A 14,571-nucleotide genomic window follows, 5' to 3' on the forward strand; every position below is an offset into this window, starting at 1 on the left:
AACTGATCCCCTCTGTGTATAGCTTATTGTAGATTGGGTATCGATTCTGTTGTCATTGACTTTGGGTTTGGTGTTTGAGCCTGATCATTTTTCATTTCCACTCAATGTTCATACGACAGTTTGGTCCTGGTACCCTCCATAACCCCCCTCAATTCATGAGGCAGAACAAGATGATTCAAGTTACGTGGTTATGTTGGGGAAAAAAGCAAAAAAACTAAAACTGGGAGGATTCTGTCTAGAGGTTATAAATATTGATTTAAAAGAAGAAAGGGAAAACAGAAGAAAAAACAAAACAGCAAAACAAAACAAAAAATAAACAAAAAAGCAACTACGAAAAAGCACCCAGCTACTAAAAGCAACCACCATCATATAATAACCACGAGAATGAAAGAAAATAAAAGTAATAAAAAAGGAAGAAAAAATAGAAAAGAGAAGAAAAGGAAAAAATAAGAAGAAGAAAAATATAAACAAAGGAAGGAGGGCTGGTATAGCAAGGTTCTGTGCTTTTTTTTTTAAAAAAAAATAAGTTAAGAGTATTAATATAGTTTTAAAGAATGTAAAATCAATAAGTAAACCAGGTGGCTTTATAGTTACATCATTTCTTTTTTATTTTTTAATATATAAAATCTTTAAGCAGCATGATTATAAGCATAATTGTAGTTGGGTTTTAGTCATAAACAGAACACCCCCCTTCACCAGTGAAACATTCTCACCATCAATGCCCCCACTCCCTCCTTCCCAATCCTTGCCTGTATTTGAGACAGGCATTCTACTTCTCTCCCTCATCTAGATTGTCATGATAGTTGTTAGTGTAGTTATTTCCCTAATTGCACCATACTCTTTATGAGCCAGTCCTTCCGGCCCTCATCTCCATTGTCTCTGGGGATTATTACAATAATGTCCTTAATCTTTCTTTTTCTTTATTTTCACAAGTCATTTGTTTTTATTTTTCTATATATCACCTTAATCAGATCACTTTTATTACTGAAAATTGTTTTATATTCTAACCTAGTTATAATTTTTATATTCTATTTTTCTGTTTTAATTGTGGCATAAATAATTCCATCATATCGTTATATCACAATTAATTATAGACATTTTCTTAATTTGACTATGTTTTTTTATTTTAATAATATATTTATTTAAACACAGTGATTACAAACATGACTATAGTTGGACTTCAATCACAAAAAGAGCACCCCCTTCACCAGTGCAACATTCTTACCACCAATGCCCCCCATCTCCCTCCTCCCACAACTCCTCTCCTTAATTTTTCTAAGAACCCATAGATGAGTGAGACTATTTTGTGTCTATCTCTCTCCCTCTGACTTATTTCACTCAACATAATAGATTCCATGTACATCCACATATAGGAAAATTTCATGACTTCATCTCTCCTGACAGCTGCATAATATGTGCATATGTACCACAGTTTCTTTAGCCAATCAACCTGTTGAAGGGCATCTTGGTTGTTTCCAGAGTCTGGCTATTGTAAATAGCACTGCAATGAACATAGGTATGAGGAAGGGATTTTTGAATTGTATTTTTGTATTCCCAGGATATATTCCTAGGAGTGGTAATGCTGGATCAGATGAGAGCTCAATTTCCAGTTTTTTGAGGAATCTTCATATTGTTTTCTATAAGGGCTGGACTAGACAACATTCCCACCAGCAGTGAATGAGAGTTCCTTTCTCTCTACATCCCCGCCAGCATTGATTGTTCTTGGATTTTGTGATGTATGCCAGTCTCTGTGGTTTGAGATGGTACCTCATTGTTGTTTTGATTTACATCTCCCTGATGATTAGTGATGTGGAGCATTAGCGATGTGGAGCCATTTCTATTTCTTCTTTGCATAGGCACAGTAAGTATTGGGAGAAATTAGAAAGGGAATTCCCTTGGCCTACGAGATACAGGGTTTCTCCACCCTTGATGCATACTGCCATGGGAACAACTATAGGCTCCATACATGCTCATTTTCACACCCCAAGGTCTTTTTATGGTGCCAGGAAACTTTCTGCTCAATTTTATGCTTTACAAATATAAAATTGGCAGAACCACATTCACTGAGTTCGTCTAAATTAATCTTTATTTTCAAACAGTGGCCATTAACTTTTTCTGAGCTAGAAAAATGTTATCCTGTAAAAAAAGACAAAGTTCATAAAAGTTATGGCTGTTGATTAACCTACAAAATCTGATGATCCTTTCAAATATCCTAGCTTCAGATTCTCATTCTCACCTTCTGAAAGAACATAAGTTATAGGTGTGGAGACAATACATTCCAAAGCTTAGAGTTCCTGTTTGTCAGAGATAGGGAAGTTGTTTTTCTCTGAGTAGAAATGTCAAAGAAAATTTTAGTGTATTTCCAGATATGCTCCATTTCCATATTCCCAAATTTCTTAGGATTTCAGTTGGTTCAAACAAGTCAATGTAATTTTTATCAAACTATCAGATATTTGTGAAGCAGAATATATGCAAAATTGAACCAAATATAGTTCTGTCCTTCATGAACTTCAAATTTGTGGAACACAAAGTAAATTGTTTTGGACCACAACTACATGTTTGAATGGTAACAAAATGCAGTGGGAACACTGGAGAAGAGAACAAAATATGACAAAAATAGGTTAAAAATTCAACAAATAGGCAAAAATGTCAGCAAAAGAGAACACAAAGTTAGTAGATCAAGTGAATTGGTTGTGAAATTCTAGAAAATAGATAAGGTCTATTGAGAAAGATTTTGAACAATGGCTAAGATATTTAAAGTGGATGAAAGTGAAAGCTCTCAGAAGTCAATTTAAGGAAAAAGGTAAAAATAAAGTCCATTATAGAGATAGTTAGGCCATGGTCCACTTAGTAGAACAACTTAGAGAAGCCTGGAAAGGCATTTGTGCAGATATATTTAAAAAGCACAAACTTTTCTAAAATTCAGATCTCAGAGATCAAAGAAATTAGAATCTCCGAATTAAGCCCTGGGGTGCTGATAATTTTCGTGTGGGTGAGATTTTTTTCTGCACTGTTGCTGCTCAGTACTCAGGGGACCGGACCATGGTGTGCAGGAGCATTGGCCCCTTATGCCTGCAGAGCATACCAGTACTTAGGGGACTGGACCATGGTGTGCTGAAGCATTTGCCCCTTATGCCTGCAGAGCATACCAGTACTTAGGGGACTGGACCATGGTGTGCCGAAGCATTGGCCCCTTATGCCTGCAGAGCATAAGCACGTTCCACTCCAGCTGCTTATTGTGGGAATTTTTATATTAGTGACAAGGAGAAGACAATGGAGGGTAGGAAGAAAATGTCATGGTTTAGATTTAGATGTGCCTCTATTTTTTGTTTTTGTTTTTGTTTTTTGGGGGGGAACCACACCCAATGACACTTGGGGTTACTCCTCACTATGAACTCAGAAAACACCCTTGGCTTGGGGGAACCATAGGCCAGCCTTGTTAAAGGCAAATGCCCTACCGCTGAGATGTGTCTCTATTTTACATGTGTTTGTGCCACATATGCCCTAGACTCTAAGATTCTAATAACTAGGCAATTATTCTTTCATCTTTTGTTTTTTGGGGGATCAGGGAATACACTTGGTGGTGCTCAGGCCTTATTCCTGTTTCTGTGCTAGGAATCATTCCTGTAGGCCTAGGAGACCATATAGGATGATGATAATCAAACCCCATTGGCCAAATGGCAAATGCCTTACCTGCTGTACAGTTCATCTTATCAGTGGTCTTAATAAAAAGATTAATTAATTTTTACAATAATTGTTAAAATATTACAGTATGCTTGATTTTATTCATACATATTTGGTTCCCTTTTATTTCCTGTCTTTTGATGGTTATACAAGAAGAAATACAAGGAAAAAAGGGTAACAAGTAAAGGCCTAAGTGATCCTTTGAAAGTTGGTAGGATGTGAGATGCTAGTAATTTTCCTCTCTAATTTGTGATAGCCAAAATGTCTCCTGGAAAACAGAATTCCTCATCCCTATGCTCCTCATGGAGAACTACCAACTTAAAAGGGTTTTTTTTTTGGTGGTGGAAGGCAGAGAGATAGTATAGCAGATAGGGCACTTGGCTTACATGTGGCTGACCCAGGTTCAATTGATCCCTGGCCTCACATGTTTCCTGAGCCCCAACTGAAATTATCCCTGAGCACAGAGCTAGGAATAAGCCTTGAACACAGTGGATGTAGCCTACACTTCCTAATCCCCCAAAGTTATTTTTACAACAGATGAAGATATTTTATCTCCTTTGGATACTAAATGTTTGAAGGACATCATATTTTCTTTCTAATTGCTACATTAATTAATAATTAATGCTAATGACTGCATATTAATATTACATAGTAGATAACTTTCATTACAATTAAATTATATTCATGTTTATTTAAAATTTTACAACTTTGAGAAGTTTGAGTAGAACAATTTTTTTAAAAAATATGGAACGCTTCATGAATTTGCGTGTCATCCTTGCACAGGGGCCATGCTAATCTTCTCTGTATCGTTCCAATTTTAGTATATGTGCTGCCGAAGCGAGCACTGAGTAGAACAATTTATTTAAAATGTTAGTTTAAAAATGTAAGATTGTATTTTTAAAAATCCCATGCTCAGCTATTAAAGATTTTATTTCTTTTGGTGTTTCAAAGTAAAACACATTTTCCAAACCTCAGGAACATACACAGACTAAAGTTAACATTTGAAATTATTTCCCAGTTTACTGTACTAGTTACAGATATTGCAAGTTTACTAAATAAATGCCCACTGTAACAATGACATTCTTATCAGGGTCAAAATTGAAGAGTGGTATTGATTCTTTCTCCCTCTTGTTTTATTGCAGGCAAATGGCAGATTTACATCCCAACATGCTTTTACAACTCTGATGAGCTTTAAAAGGCATTATGAATGAACTGAAAGAACAACTCACATGTTTTCTTTTTGTATGATCTCATATTTAATTTACCCTCTGGAGCAGCAGATCAATAGTTATGTGCTGAGAAACTACTTTTCAATAGTGTGTGGAGTATGAAAACACATTGAAAAATCAATTTCTTTTTCCTGTCTCTGTGCTCTTTGTATTTCTCATGGCAACAGTCATATCATTTTTTTTCTCCAAATTCTCTAAACATTGGAAGTAAATAGTAACATACATAGAATGATTGAAACTGGCTCATCATTATCACTACCATTGCTAATGGAATAGTTAATTCCTTTATAGGAAAATTGTTGAAATGAGTACTTTATAAAGCAAATTTGAATTTATTCTCTGGGGGGCCTAATACTGAAAAGTGCATGGACTGAAATACTAAGCTTGTACATTATTTTTGGGGGGGGTTGTTTGTTTTGTTTTTGGGTCACACCAGTTAATGCTCAGGTGTTATTCCTGACTATGAGCTCAGAAATCACTCCTGGCTTGGGGGACCATATGGGATGCCAGGGGATCCAACCTCGGTCCATCCTAGGCTAGTGCAGGGCAAGGCAGACACCTTACCCCTTGCGCCACCGCTCCGGCCCTTGTACATTATTTTGAAAAGTAGAAGAAAAAGAGAATATGTTCAAAAGCAAACACAATTATATCGTATGCTGTCTAATCTATCAAACTATTGAGCTCTTTTATTATTGAATCACTTTACTTAGTTCTAAGTGGTACATATTTTAAGAGTATTCCTAATTTTACTCAAATTATTGCAGTATATCTCAGCATAGCATTTTGTTTTCCCTCTGTTTACCTGACAGGACTATCAGAGTCATTGCTTTTATTTTTATTGTATAGGGACCACAACCGAAAGTGCTCAGAAGGACAATTTGGTGCTTGTAACTTCTCTGCTCTATCTCCCAGTCCTAAGACTCAATTTTTAGTCTTTTTATATTTGATTTCTCTGTTTTTATTGTTGTAGTTCCTTGGACTTCTGTTCCTTTAGTTAATTTTTTCTTTTCTAAGCACATACCAGGATACAGGATATAGGAAAAATCAAGCTAATTATAGACTACTTAGAAAATAATTATACCACTATATGTGTTTATCTTTTTTCGCTTCTCACTTTTTTTATATTAAATCACTGTGATATACAAAGTTTAAATGTTATTGATAACTGAGTTTTGACAATTCCAATGTTCCTTCATGAGTTCACTTCCCGCCACCAATTTCCCAGGTTATTTTCCCATCATTTCACCCTCATCCCCGCTCCACTATGTTTATTTCTTATATAGAATGACCAGGACAACACTTTGAGAAAATTTTAGAGCCAGATATTTTCATCACTAGATGAGAAATATTGAAAATACATAAGCCTTCCAAACAACTCAAGAGTTCTAAAAGGAAGACAAATATAATGACTATAAGTGTAAGGATTTAATAAAAGTTGGCAAGAATGGCAAAATAGGAAACAGAAAGAAAATAATAGAAAATTCAATTTAAGACTTTGTTATTTGATAAAACAACAACATAAATATTTGGCAAGTCTAATGGGAAATAAGTAAAAGTTGATACATGCACTAGAAAATATAAATGGAATATAACTATATATATATATAAATATTGGTTTTGGGACCACACTGGGTGGCGCTTGGGTTATTCCTGGCTCTGTGTTCAGAAATTGCTCCTGGCAGGCAGAGGGGACCATATGGGATGCTGGGATTCGAACCAACATTGGCCCTGTGTCTGCTGCTTGCAAGGCAAATGCCCTACTGCTGTGCTGTCTCTCCGGCCCACATTTTTATATATTATAGGATATACATGAAGTTCAGGAGAATCCTAGAAAGTCTTAAATTAGTGATTATTGAGTGTGTTCAAAAAGATTTCTGAAAGGCAGAGCAGTGGTGCAAGTGGTAGGGTGTTTGTTTGCCTTACACGAGCTAACCTAGGACGGACAGCGGTTCAATTCTCCGGTGTCCCATATGGTTCCCCAAGCCAGAAGCCAGTTCTGAGCACATAGCCAGGAGCAACCCCTGAGTATCACCTAGTGTGGCCCCCAAACCAAAACAAACAAAAAAGGGGGCTTATGAAACCTAAAATAATTGATTGTGAAAAAATGAAGTATGTTTTGTTTTGTTTTGAGAGGGGATTGGGCCACACCCTGTGACACGCCGAGGTTACTCCTGGCTATGCCCTCAGAAATCACTGCTGGATTGGGGGACCATATGGGACATCAGGGAATCGAACTGCGGTCTGTCCTAGGTCAGCTATGTGCAAGGCAAACACCTTAGCGCTGCTCCTTCTCTCTGGCCCCTGGAAAAAACTAAGTTTTGAAAGAACTATTTTCAAATGAATATAGTCCAGATTCGTCTCTCTGAATTCTAAGCTTGTTAAACATTTTAAGTGTCTTTAAAAGCTTAAACAATAGACAGTAGGTCTGGGTGGATATCTAAAGTGAAAGATCACATGCCTGGATCAATTCCTGCACATAAGTATCAAAGCATTAAAACTATATCAATGAGCCAAGCACTGTTGGATAAGGTCCTAATACTAATTAAAAATAATAGTAATAATAATAATAACGATAGTAGAAATATTTTATACCATTTTCAAATGGTAATGCAATGGCTGGTGGAAAACAAAATTAAATAATCAACACTTAAAAAGGAATATGGGGGCCAGAGAGATAGCACAGTGGTAGGGCATTTGCCTTGCACATGGATGACCCGGGACAGACCCAGGTGTGATCCCTGGCATCCCACATGGTCTCCCAAGTCTGCCAGGAGAGATTTCTGAGTGCAGAGTCAGAAATAACCCCTAAGTGCTTCTGGGTCTGGCCCAAACCCCCCCAAAAAAAGGAAAAAAAAAGAAAAAAGAAAGAAACATATATTCTTCTTTGAAGATTGGTTTTTAAAACTCCAAGGGGAAAAACATCAATTGAGCTCAAGAAGTACATTAAAAATCAACCAAACATTATAAGATGTTATTAATATGCTAATAATAATGTGCCAAGTAGTGAACGTTCTGGTATCATATTAATAGGTCAAAAGGCAGTTGATAAAATTCAATATCAGTTAGATATTGAAGAGTTTTCATAAATGATAAATGATAGGGTACTTTTATATCAGGCTATATTGAATTTGAAGTGACTGCCCAGATGTGGTAGAGGAATGGTACTTCCATTATTGCAAAGAAGTCAAGGGCCCCTATGTTTTTCAGTGTTTACACATCAGTGTTTTGAAAGTGTCTTCACAGATAGATCAAACAATAGCATCATACCAGAACCCCAAGAAGATCTCGAATTGAGGTGCTACGTCTATTAAAATGCATTAACACAGATCATCCATGCTGGTAATATCTTAAAGGTAGTTTTAATTTTCATCTTTTGGCTTCTCTATTTTATATCTATAATTCCTATTGTTACTTTTCCTAATAATGAAAAAATTTGTGAGTGCTTATGTGTGATTTATCAACACAGGGAAATCATAATTCAAAGAAGGTGTTCTGTCTTTCCAAAGAATGGTCTACTCTGACCAATAAAGCCCAGTTAGCTAGTAAAACCTAATTAAAAACGGTCTTCAATCCTGGTCACATAAGAAGGAAAAACAAGAAAAAGTTGATACTTGGTCAAAGTTTTACATTCTGGGGAAACCTGGACCAGATTTCTGTCTCAAGAATATCTTTGTTCCTTGATGTAAATAGCTTTGTTACATCTCTGTCTATTGGCCTTCCCTTCCCATACTGACTTTATCTAGCCTAAGATTTTCCAAGATAACTTCATCTAGTGTGTCTTTGTTTTCAGGAGTTAGTTACTGAGCTCTGCCTCCTAGGAAATGTTCATTTAACCTTAATAGTGAAACTACTAGAATGACTGGACAGAATTTGGTGACTGCTATCTCTAGTTCAAGTTTTCTTGTCTCTGCAGGTGCTTCTTCTTCTTCTTCTTCTTCTTCTTCTTCTTCTTCTTCTTCTTCTTCTTCTTCTTCTTCTTCTTCTTCTTCTTCTTCTTCTTCTTCTTCTTCTTCTTCTTCTCCTCCTCCTCCTCCTCCTTCTTCTCCTTCTCCTCCTCCTCCTCCTCCTTTTACTTCCTTCTTTTTTTTTGCAGGTGCTTCTTAATCCAAAGTGAGGGAAAGAGAAAAAGCAGCCAAAGGTGGAGCTAAGTGAACAGGAAAGGATCATCAATGATAACAATATAACTCAAAGAGTTGTTGAAGTATTGACATATATTCATTTATTTTTATAAATCCCAAAGTATTATTTAACACCAGGGTCATGCCATCTGCTTTTTCTCTCTTGGTTTACAGGCAATGAGGTGGAGTTTGGAAACTGAGTTCGAGATACATCATGTTGAGAGGAAAACCCTGAGGGGACCCACAGGTGACTTTGTTTGGCCTCTATTGAATGCCAAGCATGGAAAAAATTCCTTTCCTTTCTATATTATAACCCTCAGAGCATCTCTGAGGATTGGTAACAACTTTAGTTTTGAGCCACTGAAATTGCACAGTGGGGTGGCATGAGATACTGATTGCTCAAGACATAATGGGGCTCAGTACAGTAGAGGTAGTATTCCAGTGTCAGTTCCCAGGCTGGTGGACTGATCCCCATTCCAGTGCTCACTTCCATGGCCACCACTGCCATAAATACCAGTTCTTTGATTTCCTCTAGCAGGGGTCCTCAAACTTTTTAAACAAGGGGCAAGTTCACTGTCCCTCAGACCATTGGAGGGTCTGACTATAGTAAAAACAAAACTTAGGAACGAATTCTTATGCACACTGCATATATCTTATTTTGCAATGAAGAAACAAAACAGATACAAATACAATATGTGGCCCGCGGGCCATAGTTTGAGGACCGCTAAGAGGTTTTTACCATCCGCAACTGCAAGGTGGGGGCTGGAGAGATCACGCAGTCAACCCAGCTTTTGGGAAGTACTTCATAATGACTGTTCTGAGCTGCTCAGACCAATGTAGTTGCTGGATCTTTTCTATGCTGGACCATTTCTTTGCCAATGATTTAGTCAGGCTTGGAAGATAGCACAAAGCTGGAATGCATGCTTTCCAGGCAGTAGGTGCTTCCATATCTGGCACCACATAGTCCCCTGGGCCCCACATGGTGTACTCCCCTATACTGAGGAGTTCATCAATAATTCTGTTGTTTTCGGCCATGGTACCTCATTTCTTTTTTTTTCAAGTCAGGTCACAGTGAACTTGGGGTTGTGATAGGCAACAGTATGAGAATGGAGTGACAGCACAGCAGTGAAAGCACTTGGCCTTGCACATGGTCGACCCCCACCAGGAGTGATTTCTGAGCAGAGACATGGAATAAGTCTGAGCACCACTAGGTGTGACCCAACGCCCCACAACTGAGTTGCAATTAAACCAGGAACTCATTGGTATAGGGGTATTTATTTTTTTTATTTTTTATTTTATTTTATTTTTTTATTTTATTTAAACACCTTGATTACATACATGATTGTGTTTGGGTTCAGTCATGTAAAAAACACCACCCATCACCAGTGCAACATTCCCATCACCAATGTCCCAAGTCTCCCTCCTCCCCACCCGACTCCCGCCTGTACTCTAAACAGGCTCTCCATTTCCCTCATACATTCTCATTATTAGGACAGTTCAAAATATAGTTATTTCTCTAAACTCATCACTCTTTGTGGTGAGCTTCCTGAGGTGAGCTGTAACTTCCAGCTTTTTTCTCTTTTGTGTCTGAAAATTATTATTGCAAGAATGTCTTTCATTTTTCTTAAAACATGGTACCTCATTTCATGTGCTCAACAATCTACCATATTGGCTATTGGTGTCTGGTGCCTATTGTATTGGATAGTACAGATAAGGAACTTTTCCGTCACTATAGAATATTTCATTCATAGCATGACGACTGTATCATTTAATAGAATCTTCCCCAAGTTTTCCCACCTTAGGCCTGCCCCAAATCATTCACTGAATTGGAAGCTTGACTCACACCCCTGCTGAGGTGCGAGCCAGGCAAGGCCATTCTTAGGAGGGTGTTTGTTTGCTTCCAGAGCTAGAAAGGAGTGCTCTTTAGTTCCCTATTGAGATAGGCTTTCTAGGAGCTGGGTATGTTAGTGCTGAGAAATGGGAAAGTTTCTGGTTGGGTGAGCTTGCAGTGAGAATTATGTCTTCTTCTTCTTCTTCTTCTTCTTCTTCTTCTTCTTCTTCTTCTTCTTCTTCTTCTTCTTCTTCTTCTTCTTCTTCTTCTTCTTCCTCTTCTTCTTCTTCTTCTTCTATTTCTTCTTCTTCTCTTTCTTCTTCTACTTCTACTTCTTCTTCTTCTTCTTCTTCTTCTTCTTCTTCTTCTTCTTCTTCTTCTATTTCTTCTTCTTCTACTTCTTCTTCTTCTTCCTTTTTTTGATGGAGTGCTCAACAAGCTACTGCAGGAGAGCTGGGGAAGATTTCAATTTTGAGTCAACAGAGGAAACATTCTTTGCAGGTAGAGTTTGGAAAGGACAACTAACCTGTTTTCCAAACAGAGTTTTGTAAATAACTGACAGGAGGTAGGCTGTACTATCAAAGTATTAACTGAAATGATGGGAGTTAATCATTAAACTTGCTAGCTAGTGGCTAGCCTCTTTCTCTCATATTCTAATCCGGGTCATAGAATGGCTAAGGCGGCTTTAAATGGAGGGTGAATTTTTTTCCTCTCCATTTGCTTTCTGTGCTCTACACTGAAAGTATGTTGTGGTTGCTCTTTTTACTTGTAACTGGTATTCATGCTCAACTCTGTTATCCAGGTATGTGGCCTTGACATTTAAGAAAGTAAATGAACAATTTTTAAATGATTGACACATCTTTGAAAGACCTCTATATTTTCTCAGTCTGTAGACATATTTTGTCATGAAGTTGATTCTGTGTCTGCTTCATGAATTATTTGCAAGAAAAATATAAAGCATTTGAATTGATTGCAGTTATATTGTCAAGAACATTTGGAGAAACGTCATTGTAGTCATGTTGATTTGTGATTTTTATCATCAAATACTGTTTTCCCTCTTCTTTCTGACAGATGCAGAAAATGCTTTTAAAGTGAGACTTAGTATCAAAACTGCTCTGGGAGAAAATGCAGTAAGTGGAAAACTTGCATGCTCATTACCATTTTTTTTTGCAAATATCACTGTATTTCCTACATAGTTCGCCAAATGTATAGATATTTTTCTAAATACATAAGATCTGATGTTTTGTAATAGTAAAATTATGGAAGATTTAAATTATTAATCAAGTACTATTGTATACTTAATCTGCAGTATGTTGTATGAAGTTATATATTACTTAAAATAATTCTGCATTCTTGAATGATTAAACTGAGTTAGTGGAGCAAATGGATCTGGGTTAGGTATGCAGATCTGTGTTGGATTCTAGTTCCTTATGTTTATGCCATTTACATTTTGTTAGATTTTTAGTCATTGAAAAGAAGTGAGGGAGTTACCAGTATAAGAAGTTTCATAGCACACAAAATTTCAGTTCTAATGTGAGGCCTTAAAACTACTTAAATAGAGTAACAACTGAAATTAAAATATAGTTTTGGTTACATTTAGCTGAAGGAACAACAGTGACTGTCAAATTAGTAAGATGATAATTGTATTATTTTTTCTCAGTTTCCGAGTGTGGTTTGTGAAAGTTTTCTGTAATAGAAGATGTTATGATCTTAGGCTAGGAACCAGAGAGAATACAGACGTTAAGGTGTTTACCTTGCACATGGCCCACTCTGATTTGATCCCTAGTATATTGTTTCTCTGAGAACCACCAGGAGTAAGCTATGAGGGGAACAGGGTATAACCCTGCCATGTCCCAAATAAACTAAAAACAGTATATAAAAAGAGTGCAAAAGAAACTTATCATTATATTTGTGGACCAATGATCAGTGAGTTTGTTTCTTCACTCAGCAAGTAATGATCACTATGATAAATAATATTCACTGGGAAGTTAGTTTCCATTCTAACGAAGACCCTTTATAGTACTTTGCTCATGTTGGCTTATTTGGCCCTTAGAAGTACCATTTGAAGACAGTAGTAGAGGCATCCCCATTCTCATTTTATAGAGAAAAAAACTGGTGCAAAGAAATTACGAACCTTTCATAAGATTTTATGCCAGCAAGTGGCAGAGGTAAAAATTGAACCCAAGTCAGCTGACTGTAAAATCTACTCTCTGAATCCATTTGTAGGGTTTCTAATTTCAGGATCCTCTGAGGGTAGGTACTATGCTGTATGTAGGAGATTTTGATAGCCAAAATCAGGTACCCAAATCCCCTGTAAATTAAAGTAGTGGAAGAATTAGGTGCCCATTAAATATTCAGTAAAACCAATGAAAGGGTGTAATAATGACACATATTTCAGGAATAGAAAGTTCATAGGGGCTTCAGTTTCATCAGGGGTATCAGTGCTTGGTTGGCATTTGCTAAATAAGTAAACAAGGCTTAAATTTTTTTAAAGGATGGGGCCAGAGACATATCATGGAGGTAAGGCATTTTCCTTGCATGCAGAAAGATGGTGGTTTGAATCTCGGCATCACATATGGTCTCCCAAGCCTGTCAGGAGCGATTTCTGAATATAGAGCCAGGAGTAACCCTTGAGCACTGCCAGGTGTGATCCAAAAACCAAAAATAAATTTTTAAAGGACAGAAAGAATATCGTGTGTAATTGCTTAGGACAGGAAAGATCTTGATGCAAATGAAAGATGAAAGGCAGGCTGAATTGTTTGGGACTGGGGCAATGAGGAGAAATATGGCATGTGATAGCTTAGATAGTCAGGTCACAGGATATGGCACTGGGCTAGAGAAGTTTGATATTATTTTTAAAGCAAGTGGAAGTTTTATGGAGCATTTGTCATTATACAGTCAGTGTTTGAAAGACAATTTGGCCACAGTGTGGGAGAGATATTGGAGAGGGCCAGGATAGTAAGAAGAAATCATTTAAACTATTGGAATAGTGTTGATGAAAGATAATTATTGATTAGATAACAGTGTACTGGTGATAATAGAGAAGGGAAAGGAATTTGAGAGTCTTGGGATTGTTAGGACAAGGCAGGAAGCTGGCTAAACTTTTTGTTTATAATTGTGCAACAATGCCTCATCAAAAACCAGAAAGATAGAGACCAGAAAATGAGTTTAAATTTTAAAAATGGAGGTTGAAATATTATTTACAAATAGCAAGAAGACAGTTAGCTTGAGATACACATTTCTGAGTCATTTGAATTGAGATGATAGTAGAAGCCTAATGATGATAACAGTGTGGAGGGGGTTAAAGTACAGAATGGCATGGGGATAGGGCCCAGAATTAAGCTTTGAGAGTCTTTAAAACCCGAAGCCCTCAGAATAGAGGGTGCATCTGCGTAGGAGACATAAAGGAAGAAGTTAAACCAAGCAAATGTAATATGAAAGGAAAGTGAGTGTTGGAAGGTAGAAAAGTTGCTCAGCAGCATCCACTGTTGTAAGGCAATGCAAGACGAGACAGACGGAAAGATGCTCATTGTGTTAAGTAATATGAAGTTCACTGGTAACTTTTGAGAGAGCCATATTGGGAGAAGAGCGGAACTGGAAGACAGATAATAGAGTTAAGAATGAGCCAATAAGTAAATAACAGGGGGTATATAAAAACAGAAGGATGGGTAATTCCTTTGAGAGTGATGGCTTTGAGAGCAGGAGAGAT

General features: G+C 37.1%; 1 protein-coding gene and 1 non-coding gene across 2 annotated transcripts in view; one reads left to right on the top strand and one right to left on the bottom strand.

The window, feature by feature from the left end:
* Window positions 1-4,422: 4,422 nt before the first annotated feature.
* LOC126000112 (U6 spliceosomal RNA) lies at window positions 4,423-4,529 on the bottom strand. Its single transcript, XR_007492477.1, has one exon. It is a non-coding gene; the product is annotated as a U6 spliceosomal RNA (small nuclear RNA).
* A 7,041-nt stretch (window positions 4,530-11,570) lies between these two features.
* CLTRN (collectrin, amino acid transport regulator) overlaps window positions 11,571-14,571 on the top strand; it is a 28,110-nt gene continuing 25,109 nt past the window's right edge. The window contains exons 1-2 of the mRNA XM_049766823.1: window positions 11,571-11,664; window positions 11,934-11,992. Of these exons, the coding sequence (XP_049622780.1) occupies window positions 11,607-11,664; window positions 11,934-11,992 (117 nt within the window). The 5' untranslated portion in view covers window positions 11,571-11,606. The remainder of the gene's footprint in view (window positions 11,665-11,933; window positions 11,993-14,571) is intronic.

The sequence above is a fragment of the Suncus etruscus genome, chromosome X, assembly GCF_024139225.1.
Source record: "Suncus etruscus isolate mSunEtr1 chromosome X, mSunEtr1.pri.cur, whole genome shotgun sequence".
NCBI lineage: Eukaryota > Metazoa > Chordata > Mammalia > Eulipotyphla > Soricidae > Suncus > Suncus etruscus.